The 25,189-nt window shown below is 37.6% G+C and overlaps 1 protein-coding gene across 1 annotated transcript; it reads left to right on the forward strand.

Moving 5' to 3' along the window:
* The first annotated feature begins 609 nt into the window (after positions 1-609).
* Positions 610-24,952, forward strand: LOC134655909 (zinc transporter ZIP1-like). The gene is made up of 5 exons (XM_063511410.1): positions 610-997; positions 17,154-17,523; positions 19,731-19,938; positions 22,848-22,986; positions 24,841-24,952. Exons 1-5 carry the CDS (start codon positions 706-708, stop codon positions 24,852-24,854), a joined length of 1,023 nt encoding a protein of 340 aa, XP_063367480.1. The 5' UTR covers positions 610-705; the 3' UTR covers positions 24,855-24,952.
* The last annotated feature ends 237 nt before the right edge of the window (positions 24,953-25,189 follow it).

A 25,189-nucleotide genomic window follows, 5' to 3' on the forward strand; every position in this document is an offset into this window, starting at 1 on the left:
TTTGTTTACCTCCGGCGTGTTATCACTACATGTATAAAACAAAGTCGCTTCCCGCTGTCTATCTATCTGTCTGTATGTATGCTTAGATCTTTAAAACTACGCAACGGATTTTGATGAGGGTTTTTTTTTAATAAGTAGATAGAGTGATTCAAGAGGAAGGTTTATGTATAATTTGTTAACCCGTGCGAAGCCGGGGCGGGTCGCTAGTACCTATATAAAGTGACTAATCTTGCCGTAGGAAGTCAAAGGATGCACGATTCTATTCCCGTTTCAAATCATTGCACCCATCCCACGTGCACTGCGGATTCCTTGCACTGAGACGGCGCAAGGCGCAAACAAGGGACATTTTTATCATATATACTAGCGACCCGCCCCGGCTTCTCACGGGTTAACAAAATAATTCATAAACCTTCCCCTTGAATCACTTTATCTATTAAATAGAACCGCATCAAAATCCGTTGCGTAGTTTTAAAGATCTGAGCATACATAGGGACCACAGAAAACCGCCTAGCATAGCATAGGGTTGGTCTGTGATAGGGACAGACGGCGGGAAGCGACTTTGTTTTATACTATGTAGTGATAATGATGCTGTTATCAAGCGGTCGCCGTCTACATAACCCCGCGCTCAGCTCAGTCGAGTCTCAGCGACCATCGCACGCGCAGTGTTAACAGTTCGAAACGAGGCGTCCGCGCGCCGACACCACAATGAACGTAACCATGGCCACTGACGTTATAATGACTTCCGAAGGCATGGATGGCGTATTGCGAGCAAAAATAATAACCATGGTGACGCTATTCTTTGTATCCATGCTGTTTGGGTGCATGCCGATGCTTATTTCACTAAAATTCGACTGGTTTACGAAAAACACCGGTTCCGATGTGCGGACTTCCAATCAATTTGTGATGGGGCTGCTGGCGTTTGGGGGAGGTGTTCTATTTGCCACCACTTTCATGCATTTACTGCCGGAGGTGGACTTAAACATACAGCTGCTTCAAGGTGAGATACCAGCAGAAATATTGATTAAGGATGTACCGACTAGTCGGGAAAGCCGACTATCCGGCCACATTTGTAGTCGGCGATTAGTCAGCAGAAAAGGGCGATTAGTCGGCCAATTATTAATTACGGGCATCATCAGGACATAAATAAAATAAAAAACCAAAATTAATCAAATCTTACATGCCCATTCTACTCAAATAAGTAAGTATTTAGGGTTCAAAATGTGCTTGTGTTCATATTGAATTCATATATAAGTAGGTAATTATGTAGGTGTATCGTCGCAGTAGCACGGAACATCTTTCAGTTGATATTGAAAGCGCAACGACGCAAGAAGCAAAAAAAATTTTTTATAATGCATCCCAACTTGAATAAAGCTACTACAGTTGCCATACGAATGTAATCTTTATGTGGAAGTAACGATTGTAAACTTGGCCGACTAGCCGACTAGTCGGCCGACTAATCGGCCATCCGAGCGCCGATTAGTCGGCTAGTCGGCCAAAACCATAGTCGGTACATCACTAATATGTCTGTCCCCGAGAGCACTGGAGAAGGAGCCTAATTTCTGGTATGTAATGATTTACGGGTAAAATCACTCAAGTAGTTTGAGCTGTCTCCAAATTGTAAATGCTTTTAATTTTCGGGAACAGAGTTAGGCAAATTAGGACCTAAACCTATTTAGGTAGGTACATTTAATGATTATCTACACAGAATAAGTTATATACCTATAAGTTTTAACCCGATAAACCGATTATGATCTAGTTTGAAAGCTGGGTATTTCGAACGAAACTTGCTGATAATCCTGGGGCCTTATTCGACATGCCACTTTTGACGTCGCATGTTGAAGTTCATTTGAATCTGAACAATCATGGGTTGTCGAATAGGTAAAGTGTGTCACCTGTCAGTGAATCTCATGTAAACAAATCATTTCATCGCTAGACTTGGTTGTCTATTGGTATGGCCGCCATGTTTGGATTTATGACATTTAAAAGGGGATTCTATGGCATAGAGTAAACTGCATTTCTATTTTCTATAGTTTTTTGATTCCCCTACTCGACGCAAGATGGAGTTAACAGTCAAATTTCGATCTTGGCGTTATAAAAATAAACCGCAAGAACATGACATGCAGTTGCGTTGGTGTAGATCTATCATGAAAACGAATATATGACAATTGTCCAGAATTAAAAAAAACTTGACAATAAACATACAGCAATACATATACCACTAAATGTCAAAAAGAAAACAGATTTAGTATAATTACTAGGTAACAAATTATATATAAAGTTTAAATTTTAAACCAATCGTCGTGGGTCCTAACCCCGGCTCTTAGCAATGAACTTCTTGTAACTTGTGTGAAAAATATCATTTGATATTACACCAATTACTTTATGGTGAAGTAAAATATCATGAGTCATGAGGAAGACGGAGTAGCCAGTAGCCACAATAAGCTATATTTTTGTCCTCTGGGTTAGATGGCAGTGAAATAGGGAGAGATAGTGAAGAATGCGGCAAAATAAGCATTTATTGTGTTGTTAGTAGTTAGTAGACTAGTTTTTTTTTCTAAAAATGAAAATTGACGCAACAGCAAGCTCATAGCCCCCTATGAGCCAGTCTGTTAGGTGCAGGCTTAAGGGCTAATCCCGGGGGAAGCGGAGCGTCGGCGACTAGCTGGTGCATCTGCTTATTAACCTCTTCTCACTTTTACCTCAGGTCCTTTGATTAATAAATTAAGGTAAAATTCGTAAGAACTAGTGCCTGTGTCATATTCTAAATTGGACGCTATGCCTAATTAGTTGTTATAAATTAAATACAATAATTATTTATTTAATTAAATTTATAACAACGCAACGTGATTATTCATGATGAATTTTAATGGCTTATATAAGACAGCGGTCGTATATTGCCTCAGAAATTTGGATTTTGTCAGTTTGAATGAACAGCAAACTGGAGACATTGAGATTAATTTTAAACTTATTATTTTAGGTGTTCGTAAGAAATAAGGTATTGACAGACATTGACGGAAAATCGCGAAAACCCGGCCAGGTGCGTCGGACCACGCAAAACGGAGGAGGATTCCATACTTACTTCTTCTACCATGTATCCATATGCCAAAATAGCAACAAAAAAGCCGAACAAAAATACCGTTTCTTCGCAGCACTAGATTTCAGTCCTTTTTTTAGAAAAGTAATATGTTTAGGTACATAATATATATATATATATATATATATATATATATATATATATATATATATATATATATGTAAGTAATTTTGTTATGTGAAACTTATATGTTGTGTTACGAGACTTACGAGTAGGTAACTTTAAACTTTAACAGCCTAACAGATCCCAATAAGGCCTAGTTTACCCTCTGGGTTGGAAGGTCAGATGGCAGTTGCTTTCGGAAAAACTAGTGCCTACGCCAATCCTTGAGATTAATTGTCAAGCGAACAATAGGTTCTCATAGGAACAATGATCCGTGGCAAAATCGAGATAACGCGAGGAAGAATAACTTTGTCACAAGAATATTTGGCCAAATATAAATCCTTACTCTCGTGTATTTGACCTACCTACTCGTATTGAGTCGTATTTTGCCACCTAGTAGCCTCGAATTGGTTGTTATATGTGGCTTTCCATAAATTAAGGGTCCTTATGCTTCAATAAGGACGTTTTCATGGGGTCCCGTTGTTTCCCATAAAGTTTTAAGTCATAATGTATTGTTTGTCATATTATCATTACTCATAAAACTGAAACCGTTAACATTTCAAGATTTTAGTTAGGTTATCCTATAGATAGGTTAGGTTAGGTTAGATTTGTTTTATGGCAATCCTGAAAAGTGACGCGTTTCTGAACCAAATGAATTATGACTAACGAAAATTCGAGCAAACAATACATTATGGCTTAAAACTATCTGGGAAACAATAGAAACCCCGTTTTCATCTGAAGTTGCAATAGAAATTGAAAAAGCCACATTTTTTCAAGCTTTTACTTAGTTTCATCTGTCCCGTTGGTTGTCTGTCTGTTCCAATGTGGTTCCAATCAAATCATGCAAATTAAATCCCAACAAAAACATAAATGTGAAATGAGAGCCAAGTTCAATATTGAGAATACGTGTCGTTGTTGACTCGCCGACAAAAGAATTGAGATCTATATGGGTGCCAAGTTCTGTGCTGTGTAGAAAATCCTGAAATTATAAAGGATTTGTCTTGGCTAGTTTTTAACAACAAACCAAGTTTTTGAAAAACTAACAGAAAAATATATATTACGGTTGAAAAAAACATATATATTACGGTGGAAAATATTATTAAGGTTGGGAGGTTTAAATTAAAGTCCCAAACGCTTTATAACAAATAAATTTATTAAAAAAATAACCCAAGCGGTGGTCGTGGTAGTAGTCCGTTAAATTTTAAATTAGCCTGTCTGATTTCACTGACGTAGGTGGGTACTCCCCTGACGTGGCAAGGTGGTCGTGCGAGCCCTGTGTTCGGACGCCGGGACGTCTCGGGAAGCGCCGAGGTCAGCTGGTGCGTGAAGCCGGGAAGCCTCTGGAGGGCCTCCTACTCTGCGGTCGGATCAGCAGGTCCCCCCTGCCGCCGTAGTTTTTAAGCCGTCTAATTGCACCCTGGAATGTACATCGTCCAGCTTTATGTCCACGTATTAATTGGCCGCTCGGTATGAACCCCAACGATGACGCTAAGCAAGCAAGGGAGTAGCAAAAAGTAGATGGTGGGTGTTCATAACCAGAACGGAGTTACAGCGGTTAAGTGATATGGCAAGTAGGTACCAAAAGCAGAGTGCAAGATTATGAAATTAAATTACAATAATGGGGATCAACTAAAATGATAAAAATGCAATAAACTAAGCTTGTGAGCTAAGGCTATTAATAATCTGAAGTTAAATAACACGCTGGGCAAAATGTATGAGACGCCATGTTATAACGGTACTTTTACCGTTACGCCGCGACGCGGCGGCTAACAACACTTACTAGATAGGAATTATTTTAAAATACATGATACCGGCAAGGCACAATTATAAGCGTTTTAGCACAATAGAATTTAGCACACTAGATTCTTAAAACTAAGTAACGTTCAACACTTACCCAAACGGGGTGCAGGACGGGTAGAACTAACTAGTACTTAAAATCATTTGCTTATAGAAAATTTTAAAGATTTAGCTACACTTGGCCATTGCCGATTTAAAAAATATTATTTTAATTTGCGCCGGCGCGTGAGAGGACACGGCTCACGGCTCGTGAACGCGGCCGGCAGCGTCCGTCCTTAGAGACGATCGAACGAAGAGTGGGGCGCGGAGTGATGGCCGGTGGTATAAGAAGGGTAAAACTGCTGACATCGCCGTTCGGCGGAAAGTACAGTCGCGCACAGAAATGTTATGTTAATTTCTTAATTTCACATTATTTTAAATAATACTTTTGATTTAGATGCCTATAGTAACGTGCATCGTTACACTATATGCCTATACGTAAAAACTAGCCAAGACAAATCCTTTATAATCTCAGGATTTTCTACACAGCACAGAACTTGGCACCCATATAGATATCAATTCTTTTGTCGGCGAGTTAACAACGACACATATTCTCAATATTGAACTTGGCTCTCATTTCACATTTATGTTTTTGTTGGGATATCATTACTTTTTGTACAGAAATTACTATAGTATTCATCATGAAAGCAGTTTGCCTAAGCTGAAAAGGAGACCCTCGCTAACGCGCGGTTAATTGTCAAAAAGTTTCAGTTTCACATTTTTTCTTTTGTATACGCCTTATAGTCTACTTTCATTCCAAATATCAAGTTTCTAAGTAATTTAGAAGTGGGTTAGGTTTTTGGTCTATAAGTATTTTTTTTTTCCATCGATATATCAATAATTTCCAGTTTTCAGATTTTTCCCTCTATATGCACCTAATAGTCTACCTTGATGCCAAATATCAAGTTTCTAAGTCATCTAGAAGTGGGTTAGGTTTTTGGTCTATAAGTATTAATTATTTTTTTTCCATCGAAATATCAATAATTTCCAGTTTTCACATTTTTCCTTCTATATGCACCTAATAGTCGACTTTGATGCCAAATATCAAGTTTCTAAGTGATCTAGAAGTGGGTTAGGTTTTTGGTCTATAAGTATTAATTATTTTTTTTTCCATCAAAATATCAATCATTTCCAATTTTCACATTTTTCCTTCTATATACACCTAATAGTCTACCTTGATGCCAAATTTCAAGTTTCTAGGTCACCTGGAAGTGGGTTAGGTTTTTGATCTATATGTCAGTCAGTCACAAAAATGCCGGTTTTTAAAGGTTAATTTATCAATAACTGTTTGAGCTATGTTTATGAAATAGTGTATTTTGAACTAGCTAAGGGACTTGAATACATGTGCCAAATTTCATGTGTGTAGGTTAAGTAGGTTTCAAGTTGTGAAGGGGTCAAAAGTAGCTCGAAATGGTTCGTGTAATATTACACACGGTTGCTGCGTCGCCAGTTCCTTTTTCTTTGAACTTGGCTGGACACGCTACCGCGTGTCTAGATTTGACCCACTTCTCGGGTGTTCATGAAGCTGAAAATTTACATAAGTACATAATATGTAATATGGGTGACAATACAATATTTTTATGGTTACCATCGAGCTGATCTGATGGTGATGATACAAACAGTGGTCTTTTAAGTCTTTTTAACTTTGTGATAAAACAACGCAACTTAATTATATTTGAAAATATTTAAAGAAAAATACAGTCAGAAATTAGAAATTTTGTTATCTAACCTCTCTATCACTCTTGCATATTCGAGCGATAAAGAGGCAAATAGCTGAGTTTCGATTTTCGCACTTCCCGATAGGCCCCTTTGTAAACAAACCGCCTTGATGTGTCTATGTCAAATTTTTAATTGTCTGTGAAAACTTGTTAAAAAAAAGTTTAAAACAAAGGCGTAGGCAAAGAGTAGTATAATATGTATATAGCTGGTCAACCAAATCTTGTCAGTAAAAAAAGGCACGAAATTCAAATCTTCCATGGGACGATATCCCTTCGCGCCTACATTTTTCAAAATTGCCGCCTTTGTCTACTGTCAAGATCTGGTTGACCAAGTATACCTATATAGCGCTGGCGGTACACCGAGAAATTCAGTAAAATGCTGCAAATGATGTTAAAGGTATGAAAATCGGTACGATTGATCTGTAGAACATTTGAAAGAATTTGACCCGAAGCACCAACAAATAAAAAGAAAACGAGAGGAGTTATGACGTCATCTTTTTTTGTAAGGAATAAAAAAATATTGTTTAAAAACCTATCGTGTTTGGTATTAAACGAAAGGGCTTTAGGAGCCGATTCCAAACATATATCACATCATTACATTTCAGTATTTTTTTTTTATTATAATATAAATAATTTTCAAAACATACCAATTAAGTTTGGGTTTCTCCAGATACAATACGGCAAATTTTTTTTTGTAAAATATACCTCTAATCTTATACCTAATATCCTCATATCTAACCCTAATAAAGCAATTTTGAAATTATATACATTTAGGTTTTTTTTTTATTTTTCAATTTTACATAGTGTGATCTATGAATCTCTCAATTAAATATTTAAAAAGAAAGCATAAAATTAATATAAAACGGTTTTTTTCAGAAAGTCGCTTATATCTCGGAATCTATAAGTCGTAGTAAAAATTGTCTATGTAATAATTAAGAAAGAATTAACCGAAAAAACTCACCTTTAACGTCCCCCCTTTCCCGAGTTCTCCGCCCCCCACTCATCAGAACTTTTTCTTACTTAAAGCTTAGATATTACCAAAGGAACATGTAATAGTATTTTATGCAACTGTTGTTTAAGAGAGGTCAAAAAAGGCGAGTGGCGTGAGTAACAATAACAACAAACAACAACCGAAAATTGTTAATAAAGACGCCACTAGTATTTTTTGACTCAGTTAAACAACGTTGCATACAATACTTTTTCTACGACCAAGCACTTACTTTGAAATGCAATGAAATAATAATAAAAATGGATGATGATGATTGTTTCATGTCCTAATGTGATAGGTTGTTCAGTGCGTGGGATTCTTAAGGGGAACGAAAATTTTATTATTTTTGCGCTACGACGCACGGTTTAGGAGATACAGCCCTATAAATATTTTTCTTCCTCTTTTTCTTTTTTTTTCTTTTTTTTTTCTTTTTTTGTGTTTTTTAAATCTTACTTAGGGGTTCCTTAAAGGGGAACGAAAATTTGATTATTTTTGCGCTACGACGCACGGTTTAGGAGATACAGCATTATAAAGTTTTTTTTGTTTTTTTTTAATCTCTTTTTTGTGTTTTTTTTTTTAAATATTAATTAGGGTTTCTTACAGAGGAATGAAAATTTTAATATTTTTGCGCTACGACGCACGGTTTAGGAGATACAACCCTATAAAAAAAAATTCTTTTTTTTTTTGTTTTTCGTGTTTTCTAAATATTACTTAGGAGTTTCAAAGGGGAACGAAAATTTGATTATTTTTGTGCTACGACGCACGGTTTAGGAGATACAGCCCTATAAAGATGAAAATAATCGTACCATTAACCAAAACATGTCTATGGTTTACTCATCTGTCAGAAATGACAATTAAAATTAGGTTGGAAACAATGTATTCCATACAATATTTTTTAAATGGTGATTACACGAAGTATCGTAAAAGTGCCAAAAAGATACTGCGTGTATGCACAAATATTTTTTTGGGGAATAGACTAAAGACTTGTGTTGATAACTATAAGTTAGGGGTTTAAAGGTGTGTGCACGACCCTTTAAATGACAAATAAAAGTACGGGAGTAGAAAAAGCAAGTTTCAATACTCTTATTTTACCCGAATGACATTATTACTCGTATTGAGTAATTCGGCAGGGCTATTATTACACTTTGTAAAATTGAAAAATTAAAAAAAAAACCTAAATGTAAATAATTTCAAAATTGCTTTATTAGGGTTAGATATGAGGATATTAGGGATAATTTGAGGTATATTTTACAAAAAAAAATTATGGTATTGTATCTGGAGAAGCCCAAACTTGGTATGTTTTGAAAACTATTTTTATTATAATTTAAACAAAATGACTGAAATGTAACTATGTGATATATTTTTAGCATTGGCTCAGAAAGCCCTTTCGTTTAATACCATACACGATAGGTTTCTAAACATTTTTTTTTATTTCATACAAAAAAACATGACGTCATAACTCCTCTCGTTTTTTTTATTTGTTGGCGCTTCGGGTCAAATTGTTTCAAATGTCCTAAAGATCAATCGTACCGATTTTCAGACCTTTAACACCATTTGCAGCATTTTACTGATTTTCGCGGTGTACCGCCAGCGCTAGAAGTGGGCAGCAAAGAGTAGTATAATATATAGAACAGTCGGCAGTCAACGTTTGTTCCTAATAAATATAACATTGATGAATCAAGGCGGTTTGTTTAAAGAGGGCCTGCCGCGATACCAATTTCGTTATCTGCCACCATTAAATTTCGCTCGTATATGCAAGAGTGATAGAGAGGCAGATAACGAAATTTCCCCCCACCCCCCTTTGGATGGTTCTTGTTTGAGTTATAATGTCACTGTATTGAGGACTCAACCTTTCCATTTTTAAAGTGTTTTTATATCGACATGACACTGGCTACTGTAGTAAATGCCAAAAAAGAAAAAAAAAACGCTGTCATAGTAATCGTCAATCGAAATAAACAACGTACAAATATCCAAGAAAAATTTGCAAAATAGTATATGATAAATATGTAAAACATCATTAATTATCGAATTAAGATTACATACAACTTTGTGTAAAAAAAATTGAGGCAATTATACAGCCCGATTATACGGGTTACATCTTGAAAAAGATGATTATCTTGGAAAGAAGAGTAAATATACATAGGTGAACATAATGGTGAACAAAGGTATAGTCAAATAGGTAGGGACATAATTCAGGGTTTGCTTGTCTGGTCCACGCATGCTGTACCTATCACGACCACGGCACGGCCGTCTCCTGCTAACTTTTCGCTATAATAGTAAAATCATAGGTCTAATACCTATGATTTTAATATTATAGCGAACAATATTTCATGTTCATGATCTCGAATTTAAGACTTTAGCTTAGATTTATGGCGTGCGGCCTAGCGCGCGTTGCCTCTAAGAGGAGCTGTCAAAGCGCTTTATATCTGTATGCTTTTGATGATGCGGATCAGCATTCTTATCCAGCGGGGCAAGCGGGCAGCCTGCAGAAGGGCACCCTACCGCACTTGGTAGGTCACTACACTCACTACCAGGATTTAGGGCTAATAATTTATTTATAAGTTTTTAATACCTTTAAACGAGCAATTCTTGTAAATTTATTTATTTATTTATATGTATATATATTTCGGGGATCTCGGGAACGGCTCTAAACGGATTTAGATGAAATTTGCTATATGGAGGTTTACGGGGGCGCAAAATCGATCTAGCTAGGTTTTATCTCTGGGAAAACGCATTTTTGGGTTATTATATGTTTCCCGAGCAAAACTCGGTCTCCCAGACATTAAGTTTTTAATTTAAGTGTTTTTATCATGTTTCATATTTAAACTTACAGATGTGAATCACCAGCAGAGTTTTTGGAGAGGTGTGGTTTTCTTATTTCCTGTTACCAACCTGAAACACCATACCTACTTAAATATCAGAAAATAATAAAGTGAAGAAAATTAAATAAAGTTAAATGCTTAAAAACTTTAATGTTTTATTAAACAAAACGAAAAAAAATGTGTAAACTGAAATAGATCTAATTTTTTTATTTGTAGTTGAATAACATATATGTATTTAATCTCCTTTAATTAAAAATCATCTCTGAGTAGATACATATTAAACAATAGGTACTTTTAGGTCTTGGTAGTAATGTTAGGTCTTATGACCTACTGTATTTGACTATATTACTTACCAAGACCGAAGCCTGACCTGTCAGTCACCAACTATTTTGATGCTCTTTGTAGGTAGCATCAAAATAGTTGGTGACTGACAAAGTTACCAAGTTACTAAGGTAGTAGGTACCTATATAGTAGGTAGCAGTAGCGCAATATTTAGTCAAAATATTTTGACTAATTTAGATTACTTTTATGCCAAAAAAGTAATACAAGCTATTCATGTTCCACTTAGTAATAAAATACGGACTTTTCTGAATATGTGGTTTACGAAATGTGTTAAGAGCCAACAGGAGTGGTCATTTCTCCATACAAACGTACTCGACTGTTTCCTCCGTGGGTTTTGAAGCTAGAGCAATGATTTTTTTAACACAGATTAATATTGTCAATAACGGTGTCGGACCGTTTTGCTTTTTTTGATATTTTTGTTTTTTAAGGCGCTAGAGCCCTTCAAAAATGGCCAAAATGGCCTAATTGACTATGCCGCAATGAGAGGCGTGGTATTCAAAACTGATATCAATTAGCCAAAAAAGCAAAACGGTCCGACACAGATAATTTCATAATCATTTAGATTTCCAAATTTGGTTACGATTGGTTAAGTTTTGGAGGAGGAAACAGTTAAAAGTAAACAGGAAACAGGAGGTTTCGTACTCGACCTCGATATTTGAGATTTTTACGCAGGATTTTTCACCTTGTCCTTATCGCATTAGTTTTAGGTGCCGCTTCCGTTAGCGAGACGGGTATATTTACCTAAAATATTTAAATCTCAGCTCCAACAGGAGGCTCTTAAGGTACAACTTGTGGTTTATTAACGTGGTTTAGAAATAGGCAGCTTGAGTTGAGAGAGGTGATGAGTAAATTGTTTCATTTTTTTACAATTTTGAGCGTTTATAGGAGAATGTGTGGAGCAAGCATTATTTGACGTGTAGGTGTGGGGTCAACAAAAAGATCGCTTGTCAATAAGGCATTCTTGCTGTTAAAATTCAATTATTAATAGCCTTTATCGACCATCAGCAATGTAGTCCCTTTTTGATTGATGGAAATTGTCACGTAAGTTCCACTACTCGCCGCCGCATCGCCTACAGCGCATTCGTTGGTCTATCGCTCACAAGATGTCATTAATTCATGTAAACTTACGTACTGAAAAAAAAAAGTTTTACTCTTTGCTATAAATTACCCTTTCGCACGTCAAAAACTCCAAGATGGTGCCGAAGGTCATAGAGAACCAAGTCTACCTTTGGAATCATTACTTGTCAAAATTTGACATTAGCAATCCACAGTTAGGTGACAACCAAACCAAACCATTATAAACCTTAAAGTAATAATAAAACAAAGTTGTTTTTTGTTAAATTATTGTTTGTACCAAATGAACTTCAGCACTTGATGAACTTCAAATGAACTTCAGCAGTTGAATTTCAAATGACGCGAAATCTGACAGTTGCACATGTCGAATAGGGGCCCTGCTGAATCTTACTTCTGATTCTAGCTGATTTGGTTAAGATTAAGTTATTATTATTTTACCAGCCCTAAAGTTCTCCGAAATTAATGGAAAATTTCGCATAATAAGTTTCGCGATTATGGAACTTCATGGCACATTTGGTAGCTATACCTATCAAAGATGCTTTTACCTGCTCTTATGTGCTCTTTATTCTTGTTTGCTTAATATTTACGGTAGATACATAGATAACTACTTTATTGCGTGAATTAAATTATTTGGCAAATATATATATAAATCTACTAAGTTTCCTTAATATCACGTGAATTTAATACGTGTAGTAGGTAGGTAATTGTCTGTTTAATAATTTATATCAGGGTATGTATGTATGTATGTATACCTAGTATAGGTAGTAGATTTAATGTTTTTACTTCTACGTCACTACCTACTAGGTATCTGTAGTATAACACTGGGATATACTTAGCAGTCAGCATTTACTCTAGTAGTATTTTAGATACAATAAGATAAAAGATTTTTTTTGATGATAAAAGTTGTATGTTTGGATGTTCTGTTGCTCAATCACGTCCGATCCGAACGGGATCAAATTCATCCTTAAGGCGATGAAATTAGGGTTGAAATGAAACTACGGAAGTGTTACGAGGAGCGAGATGGGAAAAAGGTGCGAGGATGGCAGATCAATGACCTTTACGCGGATAAGTTACAGGGAAAAATCGGCCAAGAGCATGTCGAGCCATGCTCAGTCTGGGGTTGCATAGTTACCATTCTGACAAAATAAGCTCGGGGGCTATGAGTAAGTATCATGTGTAGCATAAGGGACTACCTTCGCCGCTTTGTACGTCTTTTTACTAAGAAGAGAAGACTATTTGCAATAATTCAGAAACGGCCGGACCGATCATATTCGCTATAGATTTCATTGAAAGCAAAGCCGCGGACGGACGGACAGACGGTGGACGGGCATGGCGAAACGTGGCCAAGACTATAAAGGCTTCGTCACACAGGCGCGTTTTCAGGACGGCGCGCCAGCGAGGCGCGCCGCTTCATCACTACAGTATAGTTTAAAACAGGGCTCTCCAAACCCCGGCCCGCGAAGCGTTCCAATCCGGCCCGCCGACAGCGTTCCAATCCGGCCCGCGGGAGCCAGGCTCCAGATGTTCAGCCCTAACAGCAGCAACCAGATCCCCCCCTTGGCGCCGACGGTGGCCCGCGCGAAAATTCTGAGGCGCAATATGGCCAATATGGCCCTCAGGTAAAAAAGTTTGGAGACCCCTGGTTTAAAACAAAGTCGCTTCCCTGTCTATCTGTCTGTATGTATGCTTAGATCTTTAAAACTAAGCAACAGATTTTGAAGCGGTTTTTTAATAGATAGAGTGATTCAAGAGGAAGGTTTATGTATAATTTGTTAACCCGTGCGAAGCCGGGGCAGGTCGCTAGTTTACATATAAAACGCTCACGCCCCGCTCACGCGCCGCCCGGAAAGTGACGAAGCCTTAAGGGTTAGTTGACTACGGAACCCTAATAAAATGACGTCAATTTGTACTAATATACACGGGCTTGGATAAAATCTGGCTTAAAAGATTTTTTACAAAACTATTATCGCCTTGATTCATGTAGGTAGCCACACCAGAATTAAGTAATTAACAAATCACTTTACAAACATTTGTACAATCTATGTCGTCGTAAGTACCTACATTTATTATGGTAGATAATTTAAAGTTATGTAAGTACCGTAAAATGGGCTGAGTAGGGTTCGCGGGGAGAGTTGGGTTATGAATGGGGAGAGAAGGGATGAAAGGGGGGTGACATGGGATTTTAAGGCTACTGCTACAAAAATAATGTAAGTATTCTAATTTAAAATGGAGCTATAGTAATACACATAATATAAAAAAATCGATCCAACAATCTTCCAAAATCACCTTTGTATGAAATTCCATCTCACCCCAATTACAAGGGACTACGGGGTGAGGTGGGATTTCCTGTTTATCGTCAAAGTTATAAAATGGAACTACCCAACATAAAATAAAAACTAAAATACAAACGTCCGGAACACTTATTATTTACACCATTCAGTTTGCATAATACCTAATATGTAAAAATAAAATGTTATTGAGGATTGAATGTCAGTTTTACGGTATACTAATTGCAGGTAGCATAAAAGTTAGGAAGTATAAAGTGAAATAGATTATTAAACCTTATAGCCAGCTTTGATTCTTCGTTTACTGCTAGTTATTTTACGAGTAGGTATTTAGTTAAAAGAATGTAATTAAGTAAATGACACATAAATAACCAAAAAATATAATACGAGTACCTAGGTACCTAAATACCTAAATAAAACTCTTGTTATATTCTTACTTATCTCATCGATCGTATTCCCTTCGTGTTGGCGCGTCTACATATTTTTAGGGTTCCGTACCCAAAGGGTAAAAACGGGACCCTATTACTAAGACTCCGCTATCCGTCCGTCCGTCCGTCCGTCCGTCCGTCCGTCCGTCCGTCCGTCCGTCCGTCTGTCACCAGGCTGTATCTCACGAACCGTAATAGCTAGACAGTTGAAATTTTCACAGATGATGTATTTCTGTTGCCGCTATAACAACAAACACTAAAAACAGAATAAAATAAAGATTTAAGTGGGGCTCCCATACAACAAACGTGATTTTTGACCGAAGTTAAGCAACGTCGGGCGGGGTCAGTACTTGGATGGGTGACCGTTTTTTTGCTTGTTTTGCTTTTTGTTGATGGTGCGGAACCCTCCGTGCGCGAGTCCGACTCGCACTTGGCTGGTTTTTTTTTGTAAGTATTGTGGATATATGCGCCTATAATAATACCAACTTGTACTAGAAGTGTAAGTAAATTCTTTCGGAATATGAGCATTTTAGAGTTCTAGTTGATTTGAAAATGTAGGCTGTGGGTACTCCCTTCATTTCGATGATAATATCGGTACCTAGGTAGGTATAATATATGCTAACATGGAGTGAGCTTCATTTTCCGACTTGCAGTGGGGAGTCACCAAAGTCTCATCGATCAAAAAAAGTTTCCATTTTTCCTTTTGAGATACGCAACCCTAAAAAACACATCGAATTTAATCTCCATAAATAATCGATAGATGTGCTAAGAACAAATACCTAGTAAGTAGGTAGTAATTAACCTACCTACAGTCTGTGTAAGCAAAAAACAGGCAGTAGGTAATTTATTAAAAGGATGTGGACGTGGTAAATATATGGTTAGTTTTTTCGCGTTCGTTTACATCTTAATGAACTAAGTGGTGTTTGTCATTGTCAACCTGAACTTGTTTGGGATCGAAGTACTACCTAGGTGCGAGTTTTTATCATTTACTTAGCACCCATGGTACCTGCCTCTGTCATGGCTCACAACGTAAGTAAACATCGCGCAGTCAACAATTGAGACTGATGTTTGATTTAAGGATTATTATTATTATAATCGGGTATCGAGATTTTTTGGCCTTCCTAACTGCAGGGCCTCGTACTGTCATTTTATTCCCCCCTACAAGCTATATATCCGCCTTATGTCGCCAATTACTGTATCTCTATGCGAATGACCGTTGATATCCCCTCGATGTTGTTACAATAAGAATTATACATCCTTAATTGTAAAAGCTGTTGTCTTAATAACATTTTTCTACTCCAGCACTTAAATGTGTCAATTAAATGACTGACAGTGATATCTAAAGCAATGTCATTTGAATGATTTGTCTATAGGCTCATAAGATGACTGCTAGCAGTCATCTTATGAGTATAATACAACTGCTTTATTTTTTTTAAAGATACAAGTTCCGATCATCTTGATTGAAAGAGGTATGTTTTCATTTACAATAATAACTCTTTTTTTTTTTTAAATAATAACTCAATTTTTTTTAAATAATAACTCTTTTTTTTAATAATAACTCTTTTTTTTTTTTTTTTTTTTGTTTTTTGCTGCAGCTGTCATAGAAAAAGTAATGTATGCAACAGCTCATAATTGGTTCTTAAAATTCTCGGGTCTTTTTTTACAAAACTCGACTACGTCTCGTTTTGTAACTTCGACCCTTGAATTTTAAGAACCCTTATTATATCACTGTTGCATAAACTACTATTAGCCACACATTTTCTTTTTGCTTTACTATCACTACACCATATAAAACAAGGCCCGACGCGTCTATCTGTCGGTCAATCTGTTCGCGATAAGCTCAAAAAGTACCGTAATTCTTGAGGAAAGTGTAGGTGTATAATTTGTTAAGGTTTTTTGTAACCCGTGCGAAGCCGGGGCATGTCGCTAGTTATGTATGTACCTACCTATACTTAGTCCACCTACTACTAATGCACGAATGGTTGTCGATCTAAGCTAGGGACGGATAGTGAGACGAGTGGGCGGTTCCTAATTAACTAATAGTAGGTATATGTATCTTGTGGATCCTTCAAAACTTCCAAGCCACAATGAATTAATATCCTCGCTCTTTAAAATTTAGGTACCTATACTTAAATCGGGTAATGTGACTAAATTAATTTGTTCCTGCTGTCATGACTATTGAAATAGTTTTGCGAGGCTTCTGTTTGAAGGTACGAGTAGGTAGGTATATAAATTGATTGCTAGATTAATAGTAATTATACAATGATAAAAAAGATATTCGATGTCAGACAAGTAGTTAATGGCCGATGATAGGAATCCCCTTTGATTATACATATCAGTTTTTGATTATCATAATATTTTTATAAGATAACCACACGCTTTTACACAAAATATGCGTTCAATAGAAGCCACCTCAAAGACAATGGTTTTATACAATAACTTTTAAAACTACATTTGTTTTCAGAGGCCGGGGATATCGCAGACATACCGCTGTACCTAGCCGCCCTCATAATGTGCGCCGGTTTCTTCATGATGTATTTAATCGAAGAACTAGTACACGTGTACATCAACAGTAGAGAGAACAAGACTGCGAACACTAGCTTCACTAGAGTCCTTAGTATTAGGAGGACAAGTGCGCCAAATGCGCCGGAACCATTGAAGGAGATTAACGTACCGAAGAGTCATGGACATGGGCACAGTCACCAACCTCTGGTGTCTGGAGACGATCCTGTGACGCAGACCCTGAGGGGGCTCTTGATAGTGTTGGCGCTGTCGATCCATGAGCTCTTTGAAGGATTGGCTGTCGGACTGGAAGCTTCTGCAGCTAATGTGTGGTAGGTATAAATAATGAATTCGTAAAAATACCTATTTATAGATAGGCAAATACCTAATAACTGCAGCATAGACTAGGAATCCTCTAGACTGAGCATAGTAACGCTACCCCCTTTGCCACTTATACGGTAGTTTTACTCTATGTTCGAGTCAATCCAGTGCCGTGATTGGTCCGTGTCTTTGAACGGACCAATCACGGCACGGGATTCGCTCACCTCGTCCCCCCGCACCCCCTTATTTTTGGCAGCATCGGTTTCATGAAATAATTGCTCTAAACTCAGTCTATGAACTGCAGCTACTGATATGTCTGTTTTGCTGTGCTAGCTTAAAAATAGAATCATGGCTAAGGCAACATGACAGTGGCAGCTGAGTGGTGAGCGAGGTCAAAGATAAGCAACGAAAACGAATAGTAAGAGGTAGGTACAGCGAGCTGCAAAATTTTGCGGCTGGGTGTACATCCGTAGTTCGCTTCCGGATCTTTCTATTTCACCATTTGAACTTCAATACCTGCTAATAGTTTTTTTAGTGCCTATGCGTTTCATATACTTACACTAGACAAGACTCCTTTCATTTGTTTCTCTATTACATATCCGTTCTTGACGCAACGCATTCAAAGCAAATGTAGCTGTCAACCTTTTATAATTATGTTTGTATGTAGGTATGTATGTAGTTGTAGACTGCGAACAACTGGACAAGTGTAGTGCAGTCGTCTACCTACGCTAATACGATACGAGGTCCTGTTTATTTGTAGAACAAGATACATAGGTAGGCCTACATACGCTACACGCTACATGAGAGCATTCGGTGAAGGTTGTTTATTTGCCTTGCACTCATTAAGTCTGTAAATCCTTATATTTAAATGACGACGATGCGTTAAATTAGTTTAGGGGAAATTTTCAAAATAAATGTCTAGTTATTTTGTATAGCTTACCTGCAAGGAATTTGCACTAGTTTCTTTTAAATAAAGACGATTAACGTAAATATATGTCTTTGACGTCGATTTAACGTGTTTGTATTTCTGAGTGTAAAACACTTGTTCACATATTACCCGCAACAATAAAAATCATAAACTTTCATGACTTTAAACAAAAGATTGTAATTCTATGCCCCCACTTAGTTGTACCTATGTGTTAATGTAAGTCTCAATTTGTCATCATATTTTACAAGGCGCTTGGCTTATTAGCCATAGACTATTGTCCATAGATACATAATTATTAAAAGTAAAACCAAGCACAGATGTTCTCCTGTACGGATATGATGGTCGTTCTTGTCTACGTGACAGCGTGATAAAACGGTGTCCGTCACTTTCTTTCCCACGGTGTTAAACAGTGACAGTTATTTTATCACGTGGATAAAGATGGATAAAGCTATCCATAATAGGCTGGCTGCCAGCCTATTATGGATAGCTTTATCCATCTTTATCCACGTGATAAAATAACTGTCACTGTTTAACACCGTGGGAAAGAAAGTGACGGACACCGTTTTATCACGCTGTCACGTAGACAAGAACGACCATCATATCCGTACTGGTTGAATCTATCGATAAATCTCAGATTAGCACAGGATGTGTATATAAGTTTTAGTTAAATCCAATTGATTCGCAACTCTAGTATAAAAACCGGCCAAGTGCGAGTCGGACTCGCGCACGGAGGGTTCCGCACCATCAACAAAAAATAGAGCAAAACAAGCAAAAAAAACGGTCACCCATCCAAGTACTGACCCCGCCCGATGTTGCTTAACTTCGGTCAAAATCACGTTTGTTGTATGGGAGCCCCACTTAAATCTTTATTTTATTCTGTTTTTAGTATTTGTTGTTATAGCGGCAACAGAAATACATCATCTGTGAAAATTTAAACTGTCTAGCTATCACGGTTCGTGAGATACAGCCTGATGACAGACGGACGGACGGACGGACGGACAGCGGAGTCTTAGTAATAGGGTCCCGTTTTGACCCTTTGGGTACGGAACCCTAAAAATGATTGCTCTATGTTCCACATAAAGGATTCGTCATGAAAAATGTCAGTACCTATCTAGAAACAAATGCTTCAATTAACTTTTTGATGACCGCCAAAGACGTCAACTTCATACGCGCGCCGCTACAACCCAAATACCAAACTTCGTGCCAACAAGGTTCACGCGGCGCACACGACATGCCTGGCATTCAGAGGTTTCAAAATGATAAAGTGGTAATCTGCCCAATTTATTTCAGGTACATGTTCGGCGCGGTCTCAGCTCACAAGTACATCATCGCCTTCTGCATCGGCGTGGAGCTCATAGCGGCTGGCACCAAGCGTTGGCTGTCTTTGGTCTACATCTTCACGTTCTCCTTCGTGTCTGGACTGGGTATCGGCGTTGGGATCCTGCTGGTCGGCGGTGCTGGCGCGGCTGAGGCCGGACTCTACTCCGTTATACTGCAGGTATGTACAGGGCCGGATTAAGCATGTCGGGGCCCCTAGGCAGTGCAATGCTCGGGGCCCCCTTAGGCCCTTACAATCAATTCTGCATACATAATATTCATTTTTCAGTTCAGGGAAGTAAGTTTGTGGTTTTAATTTCAACCTACAGGTGTCGCTTGAGCCGATCCGAACATGCCGAGCGATGTCTTTTTCGCTCTTATTGCGTGGACATAAAGCTTTTTTCTATCAGTTTTTGCGGATCCTTTTTGCGTCGTGTGGGGAGAGCCCTTTTTTTCTCAATAGGTAGTTCAATACTGTGCGAGGCTGAACAGCGATTGTCCGACCATAATACCATACGCCGAGCCACATAATTAAAATTAACGTAATAATAAAGATATTCCATAGGTTTAAATTACTATTCATTCACCAGTCAAGTTAGCATGTAGGTACAGGGTCAACCAGAAAAGTAGCAAAAAATCGCGAGCGCAGCGAGCGCGAAATTTTTTGTTAAAAAATTGTGAAAGCGTGTTAAAAAGGCCGGGCCGGGCCTAAAAATCTGAAGTTCCCCAGTGAGCCTAGCTTTCATGCGAGGTCAAAGCCGTGCTTCAGGATAAGCTCAGCTAGAGCACAGACGCCAACCAATGTCCATTGAATTAAAAAGCGAGACCGCAGGCCGAGCTTGGCGCAGCGAGGCCAAAGGCTAATATAAGCTGAAGAAGAGGAGATTTGGAAGACAAACCAAAAATGGAGGTAAAAAGTGAGGCTGAAGGTCGAGCTCAGCAATCTTCACATTACTTAACAAGCCCGAAGCGTACTTATAACCAGCGAGGTGAGCTTTCATGCGAGGCAAAAGGCCAAGCTTCTTAAATCAATGTTTATATTTGTTAAAAAACGACGCCGAAGGTCGAACTGTAAGAAAGCAGCGCTCTGACACGAACCAATCGTCAAATGTTACTCGACAATAATATGTGCAAGAGTTACTCGGAGATGAGGTATTAGGCCCTCGGGAGCCTGAAAATCTAGCTCGATATTACAGACTTTAAATCTATAAAATAACATAATTTACATAATCATCTAATGATTGTGTATCCGAGAAACTGATATTGGACATTAAGTAGGTATAAATATTTAGGTACAATAAAAACAATATTTAGAGTTAGACCAAGAAAAGTCTGCAGCGATTTTGATAGCCCACGCAGTGCAAGTGTCATTTTAAACGTCAAACTTCTATGAATTTATGACGTGTAAATAACACTTGCACTGCGTGGGCTATCGAAATCGCTGCAGACTTTTCTCGGTTTGACTCTATGAATTTTGGCCATATGAAACAAATATTGTTTTTGGCGCGCGCGGGGCCGCCGGGGCCCCCTAGCTGAGGCGGGGCCCCCTAGCCGAGGCGGGGCCCATAGGCAGTTGCCTACTCTGACTTAGGGTTAATCCGGCCCTGAGTATGTATCAAGCCCCGTAAGGAATAAATCTTCCTAGTTATGCTATAGACGATACATAACAGAAGACCGTGCTAATATAATAGAAAATGCTTGGAGGTGAGGAGTTACAAGATAGAACAGGACACATTTAGAGGGTAATGAATCTTGCAAAGAAGTTCTTAAGTGCCTACCTAAACTAAATAAGTATGGGCGAGCTTCATACTTCTCTAGTTTAGGCAACTGGTCTACGTTTTTAGACTACAATTATTACCTACGGAACTGCGAAAGACTAGCAATACCTAATAAAATAAGTACATTATTTTAATTTTTCACGGATGCCTGCCCCTGTGATTCATGCGCCTCAGCGAAACGAATTTGATTGTCTACCAAGTGACAACTCTGCACGTGTAAGATTAGTAAAGGAAACTTATGTCACTACATTGTATGTGCGATAGGATGTTGAGTGAAGTGGAAGTATTCAACATGTATTAGGTATTAATTTAATTACTAATGAGGACTCAAGATAACAGTGCAAATATATTCTGCCGGCGATTGACCCTCATCATTGTCTTCCTCGCGTTATCCCGGCATTTGTAAAAAATGATTTGTCAATAAATATCGAGAAATAAAGGTACTAAATTTCAAGTGCCTCTTAATATTCAAGATGTAGGTATATAGATATGAAATACGTGGTGCTACTGGTGATAGTCATACATATCGTTAGGTCTTTTATTTACGTAAGTACTTAAAATTCTTGAAACAGACACTAGAAATAAGTGGCAGGTACTTTTGTATCTTTATCATCTCAGGCATTAGGCCTTTTTTCGAGTGTATAGCAAGTGTTAGCTAGTCATTCATGATTTTGATTGTATCTTGATAACAAACAATATGGCTATTATGTATTCGTGCATAACCACTACATTCCCAATCCAATGCGGATGTGAAATCCACCAGAAATGGTGTAAAGCCGGAGTGCACTGTAATTTTCGAAATGTGCTAGGTACTTACCTATGCTAATCAAAACTAAAATGGTTTGGCTGCGGATCTCCGGCGTGCAGGGGCCTCTGAGTAGCTCTTTCCGTGCCTATTTCAAATTTTGCGATACACTTTGTTTTTAATGTCAATAGAATAATGCTGTTTCTTGTAAAGAATACAGGGTCATTTTTGGACCGTTAGCCATATTGTGCGAGGTGATTAGGTAGGCCATACTGAACAACTTATTCTAGATTTTGCCGTTTCATAGATTTTGGTCGAGTGGATGTCGACGTTTTCTATGGGAAGGCCAAATTTTTTTTGGGGTTTCGGGGTTGTTCAGTATGACCTACCTAATCACCTCGCACAATAAGGCTAACGGTCCAAAAATGACCCTGTATATAGGTTGGCTCTGTGAAAATATGTCTGTACTTGTCTACCCGATATATTTGAAAATTTGAGTAAAATAAGTTACCTATATAGGTACCTTCTCGAATTTTACTTTTTATAACATTACTTGTATATCGACAGGGCTTGGCATGCGGCACTCTAATGTACGTGGTGTTCTTCGAAGTGTGGCGACAGGACCGCTCCGGAATACTCCAGTTTGTCTGCTCCGTGTTGGGCTTCGTGGTCATGGTGTCGCTGGAGCTGGTCGTGGAACTCTTCGGTAACTACACTATATTGCTTTTTTTGATAAAAGTATAATATTCCTTTTTTGTCTTCAGTAACACCTTGTTGCGCCTTGTTGGTGTAATGCAGTTTATAAACTTCTTAATCAGCATAAGCGTATTTTACGCGTTGCGTATTCATAATCACTTAATTCAGTGCATCCAGAGTGTATCGCTTGGGAACTGCTATAGGCTCCCAAGGAAAAAATCTAAATTTGGCAGTGAAATTTGAATCTACAGTGTAAGAAACAGAGTTGATTTTGTTTCGTTTAAAAATTCAACGGAACAAAACAAATGTAAAACTATATTCCTATTGGAAATGATTAACATCGAACTTAATAAGTTCTGAGATAGGGCCGTGAGCCTTAGAGAGTTTTCATTCATATTGTCCGGTCCCATATCAGATGTAGAATCCTACATCAGCGAGCTCGTTAGCACGTGCACATTTCTCGCACGCCTAGGAGTGACTAAAGGAAACTTGTACAATTTGTACATGTTAAGAGCTTCAGTTTTGGAACGCCTATAACCTATCTGGAGTTATACGGTGACTGCTATTAGTTATTGGCCACTAAAGTGAGTTCTATAGAACTTGCTAACTATGTAACAAATGTCACTAGTAAATTCATCATTTTTGACAGTTTCAATATGGTGGTTAGTTAACATAGTTAGCAAGTTCCATAGAATGACACTTTTCATAGTAATTGACCACTCGTAACAAATCAGAAAGAAACAAGCCAATTGAAGCCTTAATATTATTGTTAAGAGTGGCCAATTACTATACCAGTCACCCTAATACCATAGAGTTCATTGGGTACAGTCAGCACAGTCACTATTTGATGCCACTTTGATGCTAATCTGTGTTACTCCGTTTCGCAGATAGTGATTTAATCCAATAATTTCGAAACGACACTCTGATAAGAACTTTGATATAGACACTTTTTAGGGTTCCGTACCCAAAGGGTAAAAACGGGACCCTATTACTAAGACTCCGCTGTCCGTCCGTCTATCACCAGGCTGTATCTCACGAACCGTGATAGCTAGACAGTTGAAATTTTCACAGATGATGTATTTCTGTTGCCGCTATAACAACAAATACTAAAAACAGAATAAAATAAAGATTTAAGTGGGGCTCCCATACAACAAACGTGATTTTTGACCGAAGTTAAGCAACGTCGGGCGCGGTCAGTACTTGGATGGGTGACCGTTTTTTTGCTTGTTTTGCTCTATTTTTTGTTGATAGTGCGGAACCCTCCGTGCGCGAGTCCGACTCGCACTTGGCCGGTTTTTTAAATCACCACACATTCTTGTAGATATTTAAGTGTAGGGATAAGATTAGGTTAACTAAACATGTTTGTTAGCGATTATTGCCAATAACTATGTTGAAAAAATAAAAAGGTCGTTATACTTTAGTAATTAGAGGAAGTCTATCTATGTTTATTTGTTTGTTTGGTAGGTACTTATCTAACATAGAGTTATTGATTGTAAACAATAACCCCCTAATTTAGCAGCCTCTGTTAAATTATGCCTCTTTCCACCAAACTCTTTCTTTGTATATTACTTTTTAATTCAGTGTAGTTAATTTATTTTTTAATTTAAATTTAATTTTGTATTGTATATTTTGACAATAAAGATATTGAATTTAATTGAACAGAAATTAGAGATATGAGATTTGCCAAACGATTATGAATAATGCCATAAATCTTTGCTGCCTAAAGTCAGTTGGGCCATTGTGTAATTTGTGTATTCCATTATTCTGTAGATTTTTTATCCTGCTGTGTGATTTTCATTATATTTTGTACGTAGAATCATGAAATATTAAAATGTTACTTAACTCTGTTTTCTTATTGTTTCAGTTGTTCCAGATTAGCAGAAGAATCGAAATACCTACCTATAACCTACCACGAAATATTTGTGTTTGATCGCAACCCCAGTTCATCCCAAATATAAATCAGTAACATTATGTAGTAGTACTTCAGCTTCATATATAAAATAAATTCAGACTCAAAGGTTGGATGTCACTATAGGTATAGGTCAAGTTTTATTGCTCTGCCCCTCTTTTCTGTCGGGGTAAGTCTAGGTACTTTGGTAATATTATGTATAATGTGAATAATGTTAATTACAAACCTAATTAACAATAGTAAGATTATTATTGTACTTTAGGTAATTTAAAAAATAATTCCAGTTGCCAAATGAATTGGATAA

This window comes from Cydia amplana, chromosome 17 (genome assembly GCF_948474715.1).
Source record: "Cydia amplana chromosome 17, ilCydAmpl1.1, whole genome shotgun sequence".
Taxonomy (NCBI): Eukaryota; Metazoa; Arthropoda; class Insecta; order Lepidoptera; family Tortricidae; genus Cydia; species Cydia amplana.

Bases quoted from the DNA above. Each gene is read 5' to 3' on its own strand.
- LOC134655909 (XM_063511410.1), top strand. From the start codon at position 706: ATGAACGTAACCATGGCCACTGACGTTATAATGACTTCCGAAGGCATG. The intron at 998-17,153 runs GTGAGATACCAG...ATTTGTTTTCAG, and splicing joins AAACATACAGCTGCTTCAAG to AGGCCGGGGATATCGCAGAC. The intron at 17,524-19,730 runs GTAGGTATAAAT...AATTTATTTCAG, and splicing joins GCTTCTGCAGCTAATGTGTG to GTACATGTTCGGCGCGGTCT.